We start from the raw sequence: 23,847 nt of genomic DNA on the forward strand, positions 1-23,847 counted from the left end.
TTCAATATTATTATTCTTAAATATATTACATTTATAATTTTTTATACTTTAATAAATTATATTATATAAATTTTAATATTTTAATATTTTTTATTTAACGAGTGGTCCACGCATATTCAAGGTTCCCCTTTATCTATCATTATATAATTATATTTAACTTACGCTGTCAGTCTTTATATTCACTATTAATTTTCTATTAAAAATTGTTAATTTAACATTTAAAAAATATTAACAAGGCTAATAATAAAGTTAAAAATTTTCAAAGTATATAAATTAAACATTAAACATTATATAAAAAGGGTCGATTGAGTCTTATCTCGATTGGTACGAGTATTGTTGCCAATGCAGGAGGACATGAGTTCGAATGCGCTGAAACGCATTATCTTTCTCTTTATGAGTTGGAGAGAGGTTATGGGTAGTTTTAGGTATTGTGTAAAAAAGAATAGATATGATCAGAGTTTGTAATAAGATTATTCAAATATATATATATGATAATTATTTGATATCCTGGTAGTAAAGTTTTTAAATTTCATAAACATGATTAAGAGGCAATGGCGGAGCTAAGGGGGCTGGCAGTGGCTTTGACCCCCCTTAAATGAAAATTTTTTCATTTACGCCCTTTATAATTTATAAAATTTTAAATTAGTAATGTTGAAATTGTACTTTGACCACCCAAAAAAAATAGAAATTTGATTTAATTCTTTAAAAATTATAAAGATATAAACTATTAAAATGGTGAAATTATATTTTTACTATCATAAAAATATACAATTTAATTTCGGCACCTCTCCCCCCAAAAAAAGGTATTGTGTAAAAAAAATAGATATGATCAGAACCTGCAATAAGATTATTCAAATATATATATGAGAATTATTTGATATACTGTTAGTAAAGTTTTTAAATTCCATAAACATGATTAAGAGGTAGTGGCAGAGCCAAGGGGGCTGCATGGACCCCAACTCTCTTAAAATAGAAATATTTTCATTTAGGACATTTATAATTTATAAAATATTAAATTAGTAATGGTGAAATTGTAGTTTGACCTCTCAAATTAATCCTTTAAATATTATAAAGATATAGACTTTTATTTTTACTATTGTAAAAATATACAATTTAATTCTGACCCTCCCTCCAAAAAAATTATTGGCTCCATCATTATTAAGAGGATGACAAGTGTACTATAAAATATTCAATTTATTAAAACTACTTATGAAATAAATAAATAAATAAAGCCAATGTACCAAATACACCCCTTATAAAAATACAAAAACTGTTTATTATTAACCAAATACCGAAAGGTATTTTAGAAATCAAACGACGGCGTTTCAGGATCCTCTTTTTTCAGCTCAACAAGAATTCGGATAAACTCCCAAATGGTTGACGAAAGACTGAAAATTCAACGGCTCGTGGAACGCATTCAATTCCAGTCAAGCACGTTATTTTATTTTGTGGAGGAGGCGGAGAATCCTTGTGTTGACCATAAATGTCTAATTTCCACGTAATAATAATTAAAAAAAAGACCATTGAGTACAGTTTCGTTGACCGGCTATTCTACTATAATTAATTACTGCGTCGGCTTTCCTTTATTTTAGGTTAAATCACTTTTGTTTCTTACATAAAATTTTTCATAAATATAATAATTATTAAATTTACGATTATGTATTAATTCGATTAATATTAGTACAAGTAATTCTAAATATTATCTTCCTATTTAATTATATTAAAACTCTAATACTCAAAATTTTCAAATCAAAACTTTCCCCCGACAACAACAAGGGTCTTTAGGCTGGTTACCAATTGCATTCTCTTTAATAAAAAATAATTTTTTTTTCAAAACTCGTGCTTTTGCAATGATATTGTTAATTTCAAGTCATTTTATCTAAAAATTATATATGGTAGTTCTAGTTTCAATCTACTCTATTTTTTTTCTAAAAGCTATGACAATTCTAGTTAATTTTTTTTTTCAAATTGTATTTTGACGTATATATAAGATTTGTCTAAACAAATGTGTTGTCATGCTTTTTCATAACTTTTATCAGAGGATTTTGTCATAATAAAGCACATTGATGGTGATTGCAAGATTGATCGTGCATCACTGGTACAATGGGGTCTCTTAAGGCCTTCGGCAATGATTTTTTTGTTGAGCAGAGTTTGTCGTTGGATTGATCTAACAATAGTAGGATTAGAATGCACTTATATTATCCCTTAATATTATAATAATATATATGTTAAAGTGAACTTAATTGTCAAATTTAGATTCAAAAATGTATTACCCTTAACTATTACAATTCTTTTTATTTTTGTGTTAGAAATGATCTATTTTAGTTAAAATTCCATTGGTGGTACACAGTACATCAAGTTACCAACACTAAAAATTTCATCCTACCATTGACCAAAATCATGTCAATGAGATTTTCATTTTATTAGTTTAATTCTAGGTTGTAATTATTGGAGTAAAGATTATTCTAGTAAATATATGCTATTTGTAATGTTAAGCTTAAAAAAATATGTTGTTAAATTTGTTGAGTTAATAGGTTGTATGTAGACATGTTTATGGGTCAGGCCATTCAGTTCAGCCTGAATACCCGCTTGAAATGTGAAAGGATTTAAATAAAAATATAAGCCTGAAAAATAGGCTTGAACAAAAAATAAGGCCTGTTTAAAAAACGGGCCGAGCATCATGTAAGACATTTTGACCTGGGCTCGGCCCGGATTCACTAAAGGACAAAGACAAATAATTTTTTTTTCCTTATTTTGCACCATTTTACTATTATGTTGCTACTATTTTGTTGTTATTATTTGGATATTGTATAAAACTTATTTTATTATTAATTTTGTTATTATTTTAAAGATATTTGTTAATTTTGTTATTATTTTAGAGGCATTTACTTGTTAAGTTGTATCTATCTTAGTGTTATTTAGGTATACATATTTTTGAAATTTTATTTTCAATTTGTTGAGAAATATTTATTTTAATATTTTTAGTATTTTTGATGTATTATATATTTTTTAAAATTATGTAAAAATTAATATGGGCAGGCCGAGTTTTAACATTTTTGTCTGGAACAGACTTGGACAAAATTTTAAACTCATTTTTCGGACAGAAACGGACCCAGGCCTAAATTTTTAATTCGCCTGCATGTTGCAATATATTATTTAAACACTAAAAAATATTTAAACACTAAACAAGAAGAGTATCCCATACTAAAGATACAAGTTAAGTTTCGTAAAATCATTCATGCAAGAAAAAAAATAGTTTTTTTGGTACCGACTGGTACATTGTATTTTAGGCGATAGGAGAAAAATTCAAAGGTACGCAATAATAGGATCGATATTGACCAGTGTTTATATCGGATCTAAATCTAGACTTTATTCTCGTTTATCATTGATACGGGTGGAATCGATACGAAATTTGTTCCCATAGTACTAACTCTTGTTAGGTCATAAAGATATTGATGTTACTTAAGTAAGTATAGAGTCCAAGTACTGTAAGTGTAAAAATTAAGTTAAGATATCTTGCTCCCTTTAGGGCTCGAATCGAATCTCGATTCCAAATTAAATCATGAGATTTTTGAATACCAAAAGTTTTTAAAAAATTGAAAAAAAATTAAGTAAAATGAAAATATGTGTTTTTTTTGGACACCAACAAATCAGTGACGACATAAAAGGGTAGGCTATGGCACTCCCGCTCCTAAACTTGATTTATAAACTCTTAAAATAATAAAATTTCAGTTTAACCACATTAGATTTTTTTAAATAATAATTTAATATAATAATAAAATTATATTTTAATGATCATTAAAAATATATAATTTAATATTGGCATCGAAAAATAAATATCTAGCTTCTCTGCAACAAATGTTAGGTAAACATTGCATTTTTAGGAAAACAACTCAAATTTAAATATTAAGGGTAGATTATTAAAATATTTACTTTTGTTTCCCTTAAGTTACATTTTAGTCATTTATGTTTGAAATATTATGTTTTAGTTATATACGTTATCATGTTATAACATTTTAGTCACTGAATGTTAATTATCATTAACGGTGTAACGGTAAGTTGACGTAACATATTAAATCTTCATTTTAAACGAAAATTTTAAGTTAAATTATATAATTGATTCCTATATTTTTTTCGTTTTGAGCAATTTATTTTTTTTCTTTTACGTTAAAAGAAATGGAGAATGGAGGAAAATAGAAGGAAAAGTAAAAGAGAATGGAAATAACGAAAGAAAGTTAAAAGAACATAAAAGAAAAAAATAAATTACTCAAAACGAAAAAATATGGGGACTAATTATATAATTTACCCTAAAATTTTCGTTTAAAATGATGATTGAAAGTGGCAGGTCAACTTACTGTTACATCGTTAACAGCAATTAACGACTCAATGACTAAAATGTTACAACACGTTAACGTAAGAGGCTTCAAACATAAGTGACTAAAATATAACCTAAAGTAAATAAAAATAATTTTTTTAATAGTTTATCCAAATATTAAAGAGAATTTTTTTTATCAACCATAAAACAAAAATCACTTGAATTAATTGGAAAAGTACAAAAACTTAATAATTAGAAATCGCGTGGAAGTTGAAATTAATATATACAAAAAAAGGAGTCGAAAAATACCGAACCTTTTTACAGAGAGTCAAATTCCGCCCACTTAAACACCACCTCTTAATGTTAACTGCAAATCACAATGCCTATATATACTCCAAACCATTTTCTTCATTGTTTTACTTGTCTTAATCTCATCTCTAAAACCAATCTTCTATCAGTAATCTCTGTCTTCTTCTTCTTCTTCTTCTTTTTTGTCAATTCCATGGACGGCGGATCGGCTAAATGCAACGTTGTCGTTTCAGGTAATAACGATATTTCTGTTCCTTTCGATCACCATTTCGACCTCGACGACGCTATGACAATGCCGGAAAACCTTCTGACCAGGCATCAAACGGTCGTCGGTTTGGTCTCCGACATGCCGACGGTTAAACAAGCGACCGGAAGTTGCTCGATTTGTATGGAGAGTTTGTCGGAATTCGAGGGAGATGGTTCGAGGCAAGTACTGTGCGGCCATGTGTATCACCATGATTGTATTACTGATTGGCTTTTGAACGGCAACAGCAATTCTTGCCCAATTTGCCGACATGAAATCTGTGGCTAATGATACCCATCATACGTGTGAAGCATGTTCACTCAGGATTTTTTTTTTATCTTTTTTATAATTATTTATACTTGTTTGAGATTAATGCAAAATATTTGTTCAGACTTGTTCGTTTCAATTTAATATAAATTATAGTATATCTCATAAAACATGTCGATCTAACTAAGATTTGTTTTTAATGTAAAATCATGTTATTTTAAATGATAAATATGTATTTTTCCCATAATTTAGTTATTTTATTTTATTTTTTGAATTTAGAAATTCTTGTTAAAATTTTCCCGTTAAATTCGTTGGTGACCTGATGTGTCATTTTGAAATTAAAAAATATATATATACTTAGTAGGTAGCCATAATAAAAATGACATTGCAATAGATCTAAATAATTAAATTTAACAAAAAAAAAAGTTATTAATTTTAACAATTCTTAAAATTAAAATTCACATCAACATTTTAATTAGAATAAAATATCTAGACTAACTAATGATATTGTAAAAGTTAAGTTACCAAATTATGTCAAATTTTAAAGTATAGAGATTAAATCTCAAATTTAAACATAATATAGGGTCCAAAATTAAAATTTGACCATTGTTGTATTATCATAAAAGTTAACCTAGATACGTGTCATGTAAGTAATACCTTATATTATAAGGACCAAAACTAAAATTTAGCCATTACTATATAATATCAAAAAATAAAGGAATATAGTTGAAATCTAGCCATCATTTTATTAGTTAAAAAAAATAACTTGTCATGCATGTAAGTCCTTGTATGGTTTATAGATTACTTGGTTGAGATTAATGCAAAATATTTCTTTAAACTTTTACGTTTGTTTTCGCTAAGATATTGACCAAAACGATCCGCTTTGCCCTACGAAGTTGAGTGAATGCGATGTGGCTTTCTAAAGATAATCCTGACCGCTGAACTTAAAAAAATTATATAAAATTTGTATTTATTAAAAGTTTGATTAAAAAAAAAGCAAATGAGGCAGTGGACAGTTCTATAAAAAGATAAAAATATTTATATTTTATAAAAATAATAATTTTTACATTTAAATTAAGATTCGATTGATAAGTGGTATTAACTTAATTACTTATTTAAATAATAGTATACATATCTAGAGCACATTAATGTTGTACATTAGAAAAATAAATATTAGTTATAAAGTGAAACTACAATTGTTGATGGTTCAATTGGGTAAGGCAGAGAGAATGGGAAGATGTACGGCTCACTTTGTATAATACAAGATGAAGAGTTGCCAAGCAAGGAGGTAGAAATTGACTAAAAGGTTGAGAAGATACGAGAGTCCTAGTTCTGGCCCAAAGCCTTGAGCTTTATATTCTCTTTGCCTCAGTTTTGAGATGTCACATGTCAAGGCCTTATAGAGGGATCAAAGGCAATTGTGGAGTGGATATGACAAATGGAGTTTGATATAGTGAATAATGAATAGGACCTCTCGACTGTCGATTTGAGAGATTTCTCTGATATGTGACTCTGAACTATATATATTATCTATATCATCCCTGATCCACAACAATTTATATTAAACGAAAAGAGTAAGCGGAAGATGTATTTTGCATTAATCTCTTAACCAAGTACATAATTATAAAAAAAAATTAAAAAAATCATGAGTGGACATGTTTCAAATGTATGACGGTATCATTAACCAGAGATTTCATGACGGCAAAGAGGGCAAGAATTGCCATTCAAAAGCCAATCGGTAATACAATCATGGTGATACACATGGCCACACGATACTTGCCTCGAACCACCTCCCTCGGATTCCGACAAACCCTCCATGCAGATCGAGCAACTTCCGGTCGCATGATTAACCGCCGGCATATCCGAGACCAAACGGACCACCGCTTGATGCCTAGACAGAAGGTTTTCCGGCATTGTCACAGCGTCGTCGAGGTCGAATTGCTGATCGAAAGGAACAGCAATATCGTTATTGCCTGAAACGACAACGTTGTACTTTGCTGATCCACCGTCCATGGAAATGAACAAACAAACAAAAAAAAAAGAACGTAGATTATTGTTAGAGGATTTGGTTTTGAGATAAAAAAGGAATGAAGAAAATGGTCTGGAGCATAAGCATTGTGTGATTTGCAGTTAATATATAAAAGGGTTGCGTTTGAGTGGGCGAAATTTGACCATCTGTAAATGGTTCGACGCTTTTTGACTTCTCATTTGTATATTATTAACGTCAACTTCTACGATATTTCTGTTCGGATATGTTTAGGCTTCGTGATTTATTGTTTGTCTAATTTGCAAACTAAAGAATAAACCTTTTATGTTATTATGATTTTTATGTAATATAAAATTTTAAGTGAAATGATTTGAATTTAATAAAAATTTTAAAACATTAATTCAACAAAATTTCGTGTGTTGAGAGATCGATTATAGAGCCATAAGCGTCTTAGTTAGTGTTACCTACAAGACCCAATAAAAGTTTTAGGTAAGGGTGAAACTAGAAATTTTTTTAGGGGGTCGAAATTAAATTATAATTTTTACGATAGAAAAAATACAATTTCACTATTTTAATAGCTTATATTTTTATAATTTTTAAAGGATTAAATCAAATTTTTATATTTTTAGGGGGGCCAAAGTGCAATTTTACCTTTATTAATTTAAAATTTTAAAAATTTTAAAAGGCATAAATGAAAAGTTTTCTATTTTGGAGAGGTCTGAGACCTGCTAACTCCCCCTAGTTTCACCTTTGTTGTCAATATAAGGCATATGAATAATTATGGAGCTACCTGAGTTAGGTGGGCCTCGAATCATCAACCCGAGACTTATAAGGGCCTCAATAAGCCTCAAGTTGGTGGATTGAGTCTCTCCGAGTAATCGCTCATAGCACATTGACTCTCGACAGAATACAAAAAACAAAATCTTTACTAAAAAAACAATACTTTCAATTGTTAAAGATCGTTGAATGTCAAATGCACCACACTTTAAATTTTTTTTTTTCAAATCAATCGATTACTTTTAACAACATTATTATACCAGATAAATTTGTGCATGACATGTGTAGAAGACTAACACATGATAAGTTTGTGCATGTGATCACATGGGCAGAAGGCCAAGAAATGTAAAGTAACATTTTAAAGGATAAGCCAGGCCTAGATAAAATATTAGAATTTGAGATCTGGTTTAGGCCTTTTGTTGCCTAAGTGAGTTTTTTTGGTGATTGAAGTTTGGCCCAAGGCTAAACATTTCTAGCATATATATGGGTTCAAAACAGCCCATTAGAATTTTTATAATAAACAGAATATATTTGTATTTGGGATAATGCAATATTTGAGTTTTGTATTTTATCAAATCTTTTATTTGATACTTCAATTGTGAAAATATATATATTTTTTACCTTTATGCACTTTACATGAAATTAATAAATTTTAAAAAAATAAACATGTAAAATTACGTGCAACACATGCAACATAAAAAAATTAATATAATAATATTGAGTACAGTGATAAAACATATTATTCGAATTTTAGAGACAATATTATTGAGATAAATACTTACTGAGTCCCAGACATAAATCTTAAATCGAGCATGAACATTTACGAAAAAAAACACTAATATAAGAAGAAAAGAAAAGGTAGTATAAGATTGAAATATTAACGTATAAATGGGAAAAAAATCATGTCGTAATTTTAAATAGAGCAAATTGAATCTGTTATTATATGAATAAAAATAATTTTTTATTTAAAGTGATTTTTCGTTTAGGTGTAAATCACATAATCAATAAAATCTAAACACAAGCATATCAAAAGAAAAGAATAAAAAAGCTTAACTAAAAGTTGATTCATATCAAATAAAAGCTTCTGAACTTAGAAAATAACACTAAAATGAATGCGGACATCAAAGCCACTTCATTGGGTGCTCAACCATTAGAAAGTATCATATAAATTGGTGTATTGGATCCAACACCGATAATCTACTCTTTTCTGAAAGCCTTTAAAATATCTTGTAATGTTAAATCTTCTAAATTATATGTAGATAAACTAAATTGATTTGAACTTAAAAAAATTCAAACATAAATGACTCGAGAAACACTAGTCCTCGTCAACTTAAATAATCCTCCCTCAAATGTGGCAGCAAGGGATAAAACCCCAAACTAAATTTATTGGTCTAGCAACCATGGCCCTCTGGTGTTGGAAAATGGGGCCGACCAACGGAGGAGGAAGCGATCATGGTGGTGAAGGATGAAGGAAAGAAAAAGGAAAAAATTAAGCGAAAAGTGAAGGTGGGAAGTTGATTAGCTACCATAGTCCAGTAGCACCGCCACAAATGGCCGAAATTACATGTAAATTTTGACTAAAAATAAGAGTCACCATACGAGTTTGATCTCAATAAGATTTTGAACATAAATTTTTTAAATCATTTAATCTGTCTCCAATATTAACTATTTGTCGTGAAAAAATTCAAGGAAAAAATATAAAAAAAGGTATTAATAAATTAATAACAAGTGTATTACAACTAATAAATGAAGATAGTTTGATTATCAAAACATTAAAATGGGATTAGGTCTCATCATTAACCAAATCGAATTAAGATTTTGCCCAATCACCAACCAACAAAACAAAAAGGAAACACTTCGGAACCTATCTAAGCATACAATACGAACAAAACAAAAAGACAAAGAATGAATATTTTTATATTTTAAAAAATAATATTTTATGTTTATTATTATTAACCTTGATTTATTTTATATAAAAAACCGAAAGTCAAATGGATTTAATGATATTGTTTTGTCGATTGAGTATTAATTCGATTGTTATGAGTATCGTTGTCAATGCAGGAGAACGTGGGTTGAGAAGGGACTATAAATAGTTCTAGATATTGTATAAAAAAAGATATGATCAAAACTTATAATGAGATTGATCAAAAAAATGATATTACTTTTAATATAAAAGTTAAATCGAGATTTTCCGTCCTTTTACCCATAAGTAATTAAGCATGTAACTCACAACTTCCAAATTGTGACAATAAATTCCGCTGTTCTTTTAACGATTAAAATATGCAATATGCTCATGTATTTTTATTTTTAGGAATTTAGTTTTTTTTAGATTTTAAAATTCAAGTCCAATCGCAAGCATTGTTAATTTTTTTTATTAAATTGGCTATTGTGACATTTTGAAATAAAAAAAAAAACTTATTCTGTAGTAATATACGGAAAAAAAACATTGTCATGAACATAAAATTAACAAAACAATTTTTTTTAATTTCTTAAGGTATCTACTAGAGTGAATCCAATAATTAATCATCCGCATTTTGTAGGCCCATTAAGCAGTAGATGATGGCCACTAGTTTTAAAGCTGCTCTATATTCAGGGCGAGAACCTAATTCTCGACCACTGGTTAAGGTAGGAGAGATCATTACCATCTCACCTTAATTTTGAAATCTAAAAAATAAAAAATTAAATTCCTAAAAATAAAAATATAAAGATTAAATTTTAAATATATGAAAAATATAAAAACATCTTATTATATATTTTAACCTTTTAGCCAATCAATTAACGAATTTATCTAATGTATAATATTCAATTAAATCACAAATTTCGTCTAATGTATACTTATATTATTCTAGTAATTATATTAACTTTAGAAAGAAAAAAAAGAAAAGAAAAAAGAGAAGCTACCGCGTAAAAACCTTTCAAATAATGCCTCCATTAAATTGGTTTCGACTTTCGAAACATCAAATTCTAATTAGTTTCTTTTAAAGTACCGTACAGTGTAGATGACTAGGATTAGACGAATTTTAATGAATTAATCCAAATCTAATTGCTTGACGTGGCCTTACTCGGATGATTTTGCAAACGAGTAAATTATATTAAGATCGTTAAGCTATTAGTAAGTTTATGTTTTTGGTGTTTAATTTTATAAAAATATAACTTGTCTTGGAAATTTTTGAAAGTTATTATTTAAATTATTGGGCTGTTGATTTTTTTTACAGTTTGACTAACGAGTTTCAAGTGACAATTCAATGATTGATGTAATGGATCAATATCTATTGGCAACTAGAAGAATATGCCTTAGATACAAGTCAATCTGATAGTGTTGGAGATTAGAGAAGATAAATGTTTAGATTTCAATTCATAGAATCGTGACGTTCAAAGATATTTAATGAAAAAATCTGAAGTGTAAAAGAAAAACAGAATAAGAGATTTTAATTGATACAGGTGGCATGAATGAAGAAGGCTACACAATAGTAATTTAAACAGTCAAATGATTTAAATAAAAAATTTTGAATAATTTTAAAATTATTTTGTAAAATTTTACAATTAAATTTAAAGAAAAGTAAAAAAAAAGGTTCTAACTCTATCTAATGGGTAGGCGGGCCCCCAATATCTATTCATGCTGGCCACGTAGCCAGTTTTAAAGTATGGTTAGTACAATCGCTTGGGTCCACTATAAGGGCACAACGTAATATATATGTACTTGTTAACGTATTGATATAACCTACCTTATAATTTCTCAATAGTTTGCTGGACCAGTGACAGTGTCCCGCAATACCAGCGTGGCATCGAGATAATAAAGAAAGACACGTGGAGTCACCTCAAAAAAGCGAGTGAATACGACTCGTAAATCGTATTCAATGCTTTTCTTTTCCCCCTTAAATTGTCTTGGTATATTTTAGAATAGATCGATTAAAATTTATATTTAAAGAAATTTTTATATTTAAAAAAGTTTAATTATGTATTTTTTTTCTATTTCACTCGTGTCTGAAATTTAATTTTTTTATGTTTGTTTTTAATAATTTAATTTATTTATTCTTTTAATAATGAAATTCAATTCATAACATTCAAAAAAGAAATTTTTTAAATAGAATTATGGAAATTCTAAAAATATTTTCTTATTTGTCCAATTTAAAGTCTCATAGAAATTATGTAAGTAAAAGTTTAATGATATTTACTCTAATTCTTCAAAGTAAAGCTGAAGAATTTTATAGTTATTCGATGAGATTTCATACTTATTATTTTTATTTATTTATTTATTTAATATTTTACAAATATTGACAAATTTAACTTTTCAGTCCAATAATATTTGTTATTTGAGGCGTATTCAGATGTTGGTAGGAGTTCAATCTTTTAAAATAAATTTTTTATTTAAACCTTTTTAAATTTGATAAAAATTTAATTAGTAAAGATAAAATTATACTTTAATCTTTAAAAATAATATAAAATTAATTTAATTATTTAAAAATATAAATATATAAATATTAAAATGGTGAAATTATATTTTTATTATTATAAAAATATATAATTTAATTTTAAAATTTTAAAAAATTTAATATATCAAATTACATATTAAATTAAAAATTATGTATAAATTTAATATTTATTTCATAAAAAATATGGTCAAATTCCTTTTAACTTTGTCTAATTAATTTAATAAAAAAATCTCTGTTCACACGTGTCGAATTTCCCATACAGTCCCGTCTTCTTCTTTTATCCCATCAGTGTCTCTTATTTATTTTCTTGTTATCCTCTTTTCTTTCCTTTGTCACTCACATGGAACCCCTACTTGAAGAAGAGGAACAGCGATTAGACCGAGTTGACTCACTCCACGAGCCGGACCTGACTTCAACCAGCTCAAGCCTGTCCTCGGTATTCAGTGCGGTTGATTCTAGGAGTGCGACGAGTTCCGGCGATATATCCGGAACGAGCGGGAGTTCCGGCGAGATCTTAACGGCGGATGCTGTGGTTCCGAGGCTGCTCGAGCCTGCGCCTGCATGTGAGGAGTTGAAGGTGACGGTAACGGCGAGGCAGAAATGTGTTGGGAGGAATAACAAGGGAGTGACGTGGGGGTTCACTTCGGTGATCGGGAGACAGCGAGAGATGGAAGATGCCGTCGCCGTTGTACCGGCGTTCATGTCTCTCACGTGTGGTCACGTGGGAGGTTGTACGGCTCCTGGTTCTAGAACCTCCCCTGAGATCTCCCCTATCCATTTCTTCGGCGTTTATGATGGCCATGGTGGTTCTCAGGTAACAAAATCTCGCCTATTCAAATTGCTTACCGAAATTTATTTACTTCCTTAATTAAAAGAAACCTGTTTGGCTCTCTAGAAAATTTAATGCTCTAATTTAAGTCTTGGAGAAATCAAAGTAAGGTAGATCAGTAATCACTTGGCTCAATAAAAAAGAAAAAAAAATCTCTTTTCCCGTTTTCATGGAAAATAATTATTTTGAGATTCTTTTTCCTTTTTTAATTTAATATAGAAATTCTAATTTTTAAAATAAACAAAAATATATTTTAGGTCAATGATTGGACGTAAATAATTGTTTATGAAATCTGTTTGACACGTTGTGATTTCTTAGTGGTCCATTCCATTTAGAGCGCCTCTTTCATTATTCTTTACACGTGTCATCGAAATGGGCGCCTTTTTTTAATTCTTTTTATAAGTTCAATTAAGGCTTATTTTTATCGTCACGGGTATTGCGTAATGCAGATCTCATACATTAGCAGTTGTAAATAAGTCAAGGCTCATTGCCCCATTCATATAATTTCGATTAACAAGCTTTTATTTATTTATTGGTTTTTATTTTGTTTTGTTTGTTTGGTTTTGAGTAGACCACTAGAACAGGGGCCACCTAGTTGGTTCCGGTTAAGCTTTCGATAGATTAAAAAAAAACCCAATTAAATTACGATATAGTCGGTGAACAAATCTAGTTTAGATATGACCTTTGAATTTTAATCATTTTAGTTGCTATGGGAGTAGAAATGCTTATAAGTTAGGTTAAATTAGATTGGAGCTGGATTGATATCAACGCTGTTTGCTTAAGTCATGATGGAATCTCAAATATGGATTTTAATTTTTGCTTAACCTCAATGAATAATTAACTCAAACTTAGGCTTAATCACATTACTTTTATAATTTAAAAAAAAATGCTATTTTAAATTAAAATTTTAATATCCTAATATTTTTTCTATTAAAATTTTAAACATTACCAAACTTTATATATATTATAGTATTATAGGCTATCGTTGTTTTATTTCATATGATTAAAATATGAATTGATATGGGTTTAATTATATCTTTCAAAATTTCAGATGAAATTTCAAATTTACAGAATTTACTTTCCCTTTGAACAGTTCTAGATAAAATTTTGATTGGGTTTTGTTGAATGTAAGTTAATGGTTTATTATCTTATAAAAAAAATAAGTTTTAAGAAAGGATTATGATTCTATACTCTGTTAGTGGAATAAAAAATTATATTTTAATTGGGGTTTGTTGAATATGAGTTAATGGTTTATTATCTTAGTAAAAAATAAGTTTTAAGAAAGGATTATGATTCTATACTTTGTTAGTGGAATAAAAAATTATATTTTAATTGGGTTTTGTTGAATATAAGTTAATGATAGTTATTTTTTAAGAGTATAATAAAATATTAAAAAAATTGTTATTTGTGGAGATTTTTATTTCAGTAGGACCAAATAATTATTGATTAAAAATCAGTTTAAATTGAAAAAGGATTTTTTGTAATTATTAATAACCTTTTCAAGCTGAATAAAAATTACTGGTTTATTCGGTTAATAAGTATCTAGTAAATAAATTAAGTTTTCAATAAATTGATTAAGATAAGATCAAATAGATTTAGATTTTTTGTTAATAATAACATTTTCGAAGGAGAATTTGATATATTAAACTCTATAGCTAAATGAATTATATTTTAATCTATTGTTTTTTATATTTAAATTTTTTTAATATTAAAAAAATATCAATTTATGCTCACTTTAAAACATGAATATGAATTTCTAACAATCCTTTTTACTTTGATACCCATGATGCCACTTACCGAACTTCAGCAATAATTTGTAGGTGGCTAAATTTTGTGCTGAGAGGATGCACGGAGTTATCGCAGAAGAATGGGACCGTGAAGTGGATGAGAGCTGTGGGTGGCAAAGGAGATGGGAAGTGGCATTATCCACTAGTTTCGAGAGGGCTGACAGTGAAGTCTTGACTGCAGCAGTTGCACCAGAAATGGTGGGATCAACTGCTGCGATTGTAGTCTTATCTGGTTGCCAGATTATAACATCCAATTGTGGTGATTCGAGGGTGGTGCTTTGCCGTGGAACCGAAACGATTGCATTGACTGTAGATCAGAAGGTAACAATGGAAATTCCTCTATATTATGTGCTGATGGTGTATATATCTATTGCATTCATCAATCATAGGTTCAGTAGTGGTGCATCTAAGTTTTGTTTCGTAAAATAAAGATTAAAGACTCAGTTTCCATCTTTGTTACGGTTTACTACAGCCTGATCGACAGGACGAGCTCATGAGAATTGAAAGAGAGGGAGGGAGGGTCATAAACTGGAATGGTGCAAGGGTCTTTGGAGTTCTTGCAATGTCCAGAGCAATAGGTTCGCCTTTTATCTCTAATTCCTAATTCCTGTTTTGCTTTTTTCTTCAATCATATGTTCAAGGCATCCTGTAATATGCATCACTATGCATATGGAGATTGTTGGTGTTGATTTTGGCTTTCGAAGCATTAGAGTTCATAGACCCTTCTAAATTTATAAATTAAAGAATAATATATGCTTAAGCACGATCCAATCAACGTATTCCTAGGTTGTTAATTGAAACCTGCATAGAAACTTGTAAGTGTAAAAGTGGAGTTACTTTGATTCTTCCATGGAAGCTCACAGTCATTATAAGCCATATAAGTGGTGTAATTACCAAAATGCGCTTAGGGCCTTAAATGGGTTATAGTATGCATCCTATCTATTTCAAAATAGTATTTTAGCAAAAACGAGGATCTAAAATAAATTGTGGATTGCTTCATGGTGAATTTCTGGTGCCTTATAATGTATGACATATCATTGTTATAGGATTTTGCAACATCAAGCAGTTTGAAGTGCTTATTTGATTGTATTTGTAAATTCGTGTCTAAATGAAACTTGCATGTTATTATGTCTCAAATGGAGATGCCAACATGAACCAAGTTTTCTTTTTGGGATCTTTTACCATATGGAATTTTACCATAGAGAATGAACCATAGAATGTATCTAAATATATGTATATCCGTGAATTTATGTATTATATGTTTTGCGGATTTGTCAATTCCTACTGTGGGATTTAGTATCAGTATATGGCAATAAAAGTATATATTTGTGTCTACTTACACCGGAACATAAAATAATTTTAAAATCTAAAATATATATATATACACACGTATCTAACAGTCACACTTGAATATGGTATGATTAAAATTTTTCAATATAATTGTTACATGATTTCACTTTCTATAAAAAGCATTAAGGTTCTTAATATTTGTGATGGGATATGTGTGTTATAGGTGATCGCTATTTAAGGCCATGGGTAATTCCAGTGCCGGAGGTTACCTTCACAAACAGGACTGACGACGACGAGTGTTTAGTAATAGCCAGCGACGGGTTATGGGATGTAATGTCAAATGAAGAGGCCGGGGAGGTAGCTCGCCGCCTACTAAGACGGCGACGGCGGAGGGCATTGATGGGCGAAGTTGATGATGGAGTTTCACCGGCACAAGCGGTAGCTGATAATCTCACGGCAATTGCCATAGGAAGAAACAGTTCTGATAATATTTCGGTCATCGTTGTGGATTTAAAACCCAAGAGGAAATCGCCATCCAATGCGGTGAAAAAAAGATAAAATAAAAAAAGTTGGTTCTGCAAACCATATTAATCCACACATTCAAGTGGTTCCATAAATTGAGCAGATTTAAAAAAAAAAAAAGTCATCAAAAACGGTACACATCTATTTCTTTCTTTCTTTTTTTTTTTTTCAAATATTATTTCTTTTTCTTAATTCCTCCTTGGTAAATTTAGTGGGAGATGTTAAGAAGCTTTGTGTGTCTTTTTATCACCACTCGTGTAATTTTTTTTTTTTAGCTTTGATAAATAAATACATAAAGTGAAACATGTTAGCTATATAGAGTGTGGTTCACAATTTTCTTTTTATACAGTGAGGAGGAGTGTGTATTTCAGAGCTTGATCTGTGCAAACATCAATTACCTTTACCACTAACATTAGTGAAGCTATTGATATAGTTGATGAAATTGTATGGGTTGGCGTGAGAATTGATTGATTTGTAAATTGGTGTGAATTATTAAATTGAAATAATAATAAAAATAAGTCATGAATGCTCTTAAGTAAATCTGAGCTAAATATTTTGATCTATTATATTTCATACATTTATGATTCGTATGGCAATATTATCACTCATGAAAAATATTTTATTTACTTGTATCTCAAATTTTGGTACTCGATAAAAGAATTTCTTAAAATGTTAGGATTAATAATTCATTTTTAAAGAGACTTATTTATCCAAAAACGTAAAAATTTAAAAATAATAATATTTCATTTAGATTAATTATCAAATTAGTACACATTATTCCAATAGAGAGGGAATTTTCATATTTTATTATCTCTCAACAATTAATTATTTACCGGTCAATGGTGAATCAACTGAAAAGTTAATAAAAATGAAAAAGTAAAATCGGTTATGTAATGACCTGAAATTCACGGGCACCGGAAAAGTGAGTTATAGGGCCTCCGTCTTAGTGAAATAAGTTCGAAAATAATTATTAAAAATATTTATGAGCCTAGTGGTGTATCTAATTAGGATCTAATTAAGTGAATTTAGCTTAATTTAGAGTAAGTAATAAAAAGGATTAAATTGAATAAAGGGTAAAAGTTTAATTATAAAGCAATAGAAAATAAAAAGGATTAAAATGGCAATTAAGCCATTGACTACAAATGAGGTGGCATATTGGTGAAATAAAATCAAAGATTTTTTTAGGTTTTATATATTATAATGATTATTATTATGGTTTTATATTAAATTGTTATGATTATTTAATTGATAATATATTATAAATAAATTAAATAGAAGACAATTGTATGGTAATAAAATATACATGTGTAAGAATTGTATGGGTACATTTGTAATTTAAATATTTAATTACTTATAATTTAAGTATAAAAATATTTTATAATTATTAATTGTATTAATTAAATCATGAGATTTTTATTTAATAAGCAAATTAGATAATGACATTTGTAATAATATAAATATGTACACTTGTTATATAATTATTAATTTACTTAATATTAAAGTAAAAGATATTTTAATATATTATATTAATATTATATTATGTTAATAAAATAATAAAGTATAAAAGAATTAAAGAAATAAAGAAACAAAAGGAAATAGAAACAGAGTTGAAAACGGGAAGCAGGGGAGAAAAAGAGAAAGAAAAAGGGAAAGAAAAATAAAAGAGAAAACTAAGGATTTGAAGCTTGGAGTTAATTTGGTAAGTCAATTAAGTTCTTTTTAGTTAATTTTGATGTTTTAGGAGCTTTGAAACAAGATTTTGATGAAATTAAGTTGATAGTTCAAGAGTTCATATGTTTCCAAGTAGGGTTCATGTTGGAAAAATTATGGAATTAGGGATTTAATTGAATGAATTCTAAGTTAGAATTGATTAAGGGATTAAATTGTAAACTAGGCTATAAGTTTTATGTTGTAGGGACTAAATTGAAGAAATTTCGAAATTAGGGAAATATGCTGGAAATTTTATAGTTAAATATAAGTTTAGACAAAATTTTAATAGAAAAAGAGAGTGAATTGGATTAAGAAAATAATTAAGTTTAGTTAGGATTAAATTGGGAATAAGGTAGGAGTTGTTTAGAAATTTAATTATTTATTATAATTAATGCTGTAAATAATAATGTAAATTACTATTATTTTCGTAGCCAACAAAGAACCGGAAGCATCAACATCGAAAGGAAAGGAGAAAGTCATCGAGGACTAAAACGGGAGAATTACGGTGTATATTACTATAATTCAAATTTTAATTATTATTGATTGCTGAAATTTTAATTGTTATGTATGGTAAGTAAGACTTGAGGTAAGTATGTGAAATCGATATGAATATTGAGTGAAAATGAAAGTGATATAAATTGAATCAAATTGAATTGAATAAGTGAATTATGGAATATGTGATTATTTGAAAAGTGTATTGATTGAAAATAAATAAATTGTGACAAATGTATGGTGTTGATGGTATACACTTGTGTGAAAATTAATTTGTATATGAATTAAGATAATAGATATTTGAATTGAATGAGTATTGAAAATTTTTGTGTAAATAAAATTGAAATTAAAAAAAATAAAAAATAAAATAATACCCTATTAACTTGTCGGACTAGATTCGATACAAATGGCATGCCATTGGATTTGTGATGTGATGAAGAGATTGTAGTTCGGCCGAGAGGATGTTTCTGTTATTATATACTTCGGTTTATCCGAATAGGCATTTAATGCCTTATTGGTGTGTTTGGGAGGATATATTATACCGGTGTGTTATGGAGGATTTACAATATTCCGGGTGTGTTTGGGTTGGACATTCTGGTGTGTTTGGATGGAATCCGCGTTTCTGTCATAGTCCGAGCTTTGTTAATAGGGTAAATAATTGAAATGAAGTTTTGAAAATGAGATTATTTGTTTTAGCACTATTGAAAAGTACGAGAAAGAATGTATGAACTAAATTATGAATTGAGTTAGTATGAGAAAAATAAATTATGAATTTAAGATTTATGAAGTAAAATAATTTTATATAAAAGTAGTTTAAATAATTATAAAATTTATGGTTGATGTTTGTAATTTATTAATGTTAAATAGTCTTGATTTATAGTAATACCACTGAGTATATCCATACTCAGCGTACGGTTGTTTCCGTGCGCAGGTTAGTAGAAGTCAAGTGTCCCGGCTCAGCATCCAGAACAATCCCGACTCCAACACAAACTTGGTGATGTATATTTTTCTTTTGGGTAAATGTGGCATGTACATAGGTGTTATTTAGTCACTTGAATATGTATATTACTTTGGGTAGTGAAGGATGAATTATAAAATTTAGATGGTTAAATGAAATGGTAAGGAAAGTACATGATATTTTGATACATGAACATTAAGTTGTTAAATGAATGAAGTTTTTAATCAATTTTGAATGATGCTATGATAGTTATTAAATTAAAATTTTGTTAATAATATAAATATTAGTATATGAATGTGAAATATTGGTGTTGGTTGTTTTGGTTTGAATTTGCAGGAGGTTTAGGTAAAAATAAGCAGAAATGCTGCCGAAATTTTTATTAAAAAAAAAATTGGAATACTCGAACAAGTCCCGTTCTATTTTTAATACGTGTTTGAACTTCGAGAGTTCAAGATAGGGACTTAATTATTATATTATACTATGAAAGTTATATTAATTGTAAATTATTCCTAAGTTGTCTGATATGTCCGGTAATGCCTCATAACCTCGTTCCGGAAACGGTTTGGGGTTAGGGGGTGTTACAGGTTATTTAGAAATCGAATCAATTCGAATTATTTTTCAATTTTTAAATTTAGGGTTTCAATTGGTAAAATTAAAAGTATACGGTGATTACATTAAAAAATTAAGGATATAGATTGAAATATTGATTATTTAAAGAAATAGGTTAATTTTTCGCAAATGTGACGGAAATCAAATCTTGGGAAAATCATTTTTCTACAAAAAGCGATTTTTAGAAAAAAAAAAATTAACATGTCAAATTCTTTAGTCAAATGATTAAGTATTACTATTTTTATCTTTAAATCCCAAATTTGATTTCTATCTCAAGTACATTTGTTTTGGTTTTTTTCATTTCATGTTGTTTCAAGCATTTTTTTGAAATATTTATATTTACTAAAATAATGATGTTTGAAATAATTATTTAAATTTATAATATTATAAATCACCATACTCACCATGTAGGTGGAAAGAATAAATATTTGACATATAAAATTAATTTATATTTTCTAAAAAATAAAATATATTTAACATAATGGTAAATATAAAAAATATATATCTTCATTATATAATTACACATTTATTAATTTATTTTAAATAATTAAAGGAATTATTAATTAAATTTTTTTTAACATAATGATATTTATAATATATGTTTTTATTATATAATTATATAATTATTATTTTATTTATGTAAATAAAAAAATTATTAATTAAAAAGATGAATTAAAAATAAAAAAAACTTGAAAACAATATATTTATTAATTAAAATTTTTTAAAAAGTTTGAAATAACATTAAATAAAAAATAAAAATATGATTAGATGAGGAATCAAACCTAAGAATCAAATATGACAATACTATCATTTTACTGTCTAAGCAAAAAAAATTAATATGTAATAAAAAATACTTTTTGTAGAAAGCATTTTTCAAAAAGCACTCTTCCCACACTTTTTTTTGTCAACCTCACAAAAAATGACATAATTCCTTAAATAATCAAAATTTCGACCTATATCTCTAATTTTTTCTTGAAATTGATATTTATTGTTAATTTTGCCTTGAGTTGGTCCGTCTCGTTAAATATTACATTGGCTAAGCAAAAGATTCAATCAGAACCCTAAAATTAAAAAGGTACACTATACCATTAGTTATCAAATTACAAGTAATTTTTCGTTCTGGTCTTTTAACTAAAAAAAAGAAAAGAAATTGATAATTAAACTATTTAAAAGTTTTTATTTAAATTATTAAGCTATTAAAATCAATGATATATAGCTTTCTTTGTTCATACTGCCTGTACCAATCACCAATTGAAAGCTCTATTCCTCCTTCTCTTTCACAATTCAGTTTTTTTTTCATGAAATAACTTTAGATGTCATGAATCTACGAATCAAAATTCAAATAGTTTTTTTTTTCGTTTCTGACACTGACTGTCTGATCGATTTGGAACTAAGGTATGTCCTTCTACTCGTTGATGGGTGTTGATCCACTATACCGGTTGTCAAATCACCGTTTGGAGCTTGCTAGTATAATTTTTTATTTAAAAAAACTTAATAACCCAATTACTTAAATTAAAACTTTTGAATAGTTTAGTGATCAAAATGAAATTTTACCCATAATTTAGTGACTAATGGTGAGTTTACTCAATTAAAAATTGAAAAAAAAAAAGATTTGAGCTGATTTGGTATTACATTAAAATTTTAAAAAGTTAATGTGTAGCATACTCTTAACGTATTCAAAAGTATCTAGTTGCTACTTGAACTTTTTTTACTTAGTTGGTATCTGAATTTGTCCAAAAATACCTAGTTGATACCTAAATTTGTCCAAAAGGTACATTGTCGGTACCTGAATTTATTAAAAAGATATTATGCTTTTTAAAATTAATTTATATTTTTTAAAGATTTTTAATTTTTAATTTAGGTCCGTTAGATGCACAAATTAACGGTGTTACTGTAGAGATATCAACTTAGTTGATGAAATACAAATTCAGATACTAATTAAGCAAAAAAACAATTAAGTACTTTTAAACAAATTTAAGGAACAAAGTATATATTCACCCAAAAAATATTTCTGAAAATTGTTTTTTGCTTTTTCCTTTATCAACTGTTGAGTTGATTTGATAGATGCTGATTTACTAATAAAATGATTGATGGCTGAAAAAAAATGAAAAAATATTATATGTGTTGAATATTGGCAATATCCCACATTAGGAAAAGATAGAAAGGGAGGGGGTTTGGTTTGTTATATATAGAACCCCTCCCCCTTTGGTTGTATCATCCCAAAATCTTCTCCTTTGTAATATTTCTAGAGGAAATATTAATTTGGTAGTGTCCGAGGACGTAAGCTAAATTGGCCGAACCTCGTTAAAACTCTGGTATTTTATTTCTTATTTGTTTGCTTTTATTTAATAGCTTTATGTTGGTTATATTTATTTAGTTATTATTGCTATAAATATCTAAGTGAGTTCTGTCTAGTTGTTGGGTTTTAAGCGGGACCATTGTGACCCCTCCAATTTAACTGGGAATTTTCTTAGTATAATTGTTGGCATAATAATTATCTAAATATTTCTGATAATATTGTTATTAATATTATCGTCGCTTCCGCAACAATTGGTATCCGAGCCAAGGTTTTGTAGTATGCTCTGTGTTTGCAGCTTAGTCTGATCTTACACATCAGAAACATTTCCTAAAGCTTGTGGGTATTCTGCATTTGGTGGCTATTAAGTAGAAGCTATGGCAAAAATGACAGAAGAAAAACCATCCATATCAACAACTTCCACTTCGTACATTTTGTCGAGGATTGGAACTGCAAATACGAGATTTGTAGTGGAAATTTTTGATGGAACAGGTCATTTCGGCATGTGGCAAAGTGAGCTTCTAGATGCCCTCTTTCAACAGGGTCTAGATATTGCCATTGAGGAAGAAAAACCAGAAGGGGTTGATGATAAAGAATGGAAGACCATCAACCGATTGGCATGTGGTACAATTCGATCATGTCTTTCCAGAGAGCAGAAGTATACATTCAGTAAAGAGACTTCTGCAAGTAAATTGTGGAAAGCATTGGAGGAGAAATTTCTGAAGAAGAACAGTCAAAATAAGTTACATATGAAGAAAAGACTGTTTCGTTTCAGTTATGTTCCTGGTACCACGATGAACGAGCACATTACCAATTTTAATCAGCTGGTGGCTGATTTGTTGAATTTGGATGTGACTTTTGAAGACGAAGACTTGGCGTTAATGTTGTTGGGATCGCTTCCTGAGGAGTTTGAGTACCTTGAAACTACTCTACTTCATGGAAAATCGGAAGTAACTTTCAATGAAGTAACTGCTGCATTGTATAGCTATGAACTACGCCGAAAGGATAAGTTGAAAGGTTCA

The 23,847-nt window shown here is 28.4% G+C and overlaps 3 protein-coding genes across 3 annotated transcripts; 2 read left to right on the forward strand and 1 right to left on the reverse strand.

The window, feature by feature from the left end:
• The first annotated feature begins 4,817 nt into the window (after nucleotides 1-4,817).
• Nucleotides 4,818-5,156, forward strand: LOC107894454 (E3 ubiquitin-protein ligase RNF181). Its single transcript, XM_016819727.2, has one exon. It carries the CDS (start codon nucleotides 4,818-4,820, stop codon nucleotides 5,154-5,156), a length of 339 nt encoding a protein of 112 aa, XP_016675216.2.
• Nucleotides 5,157-6,815: 1,659 nt separating this feature from the next.
• Nucleotides 6,816-7,148, reverse strand: LOC107894453 (E3 ubiquitin-protein ligase RNF181). The gene has a single exon (XM_016819725.1). The coding sequence runs from the start codon at nucleotides 7,146-7,148 to the stop codon at nucleotides 6,816-6,818; it is 333 nt and encodes a 110-aa protein (XP_016675214.1).
• A 5,477-nt stretch (nucleotides 7,149-12,625) lies between these two features.
• LOC107893310 (protein phosphatase 2C 56) lies at nucleotides 12,626-17,282 on the forward strand. Its single transcript, XM_016818262.2, has 4 exons — nucleotides 12,626-13,146; nucleotides 14,982-15,269; nucleotides 15,421-15,526; nucleotides 16,462-17,282. The coding sequence occupies exons 1-4, from the start codon at nucleotides 12,673-12,675 to the stop codon at nucleotides 16,794-16,796; spliced, it is 1,203 nt and encodes a 400-aa protein (XP_016673751.1). The 5' UTR covers nucleotides 12,626-12,672; the 3' UTR covers nucleotides 16,797-17,282.
• Nucleotides 17,283-23,847: the final 6,565 nt, after the last annotated feature.

This window comes from Gossypium hirsutum, chromosome A13, assembly GCF_007990345.1.
Source record: "Gossypium hirsutum isolate 1008001.06 chromosome A13, Gossypium_hirsutum_v2.1, whole genome shotgun sequence".
Lineage (NCBI taxonomy): Eukaryota > Viridiplantae > Streptophyta > Magnoliopsida > Malvales > Malvaceae > Gossypium > Gossypium hirsutum.

Coding starts and splice junctions, on each gene's coding strand:
- LOC107894454 (XM_016819727.2), top strand. CDS start 4,818: ATGGACGGCGGATCGGCTAAATGCAACGTTGTCGTTTCAGGTAATAAC.
- LOC107894453 (XM_016819725.1), bottom strand. CDS start 7,148: ATGGACGGTGGATCAGCAAAGTACAACGTTGTCGTTTCAGGCAATAAC.
- LOC107893310 (XM_016818262.2), top strand. CDS start 12,673: ATGGAACCCCTACTTGAAGAAGAGGAACAGCGATTAGACCGAGTTGAC. Junction 13,147..14,981: donor ATGGCCATGGTGGTTCTCAG/GTAACAAAATCT, acceptor AATAATTTGTAG/GTGGCTAAATTTTGTGCTGA. Junction 15,270..15,420: donor CATTGACTGTAGATCAGAAG/GTAACAATGGAA, acceptor GGTTTACTACAG/CCTGATCGACAGGACGAGCT.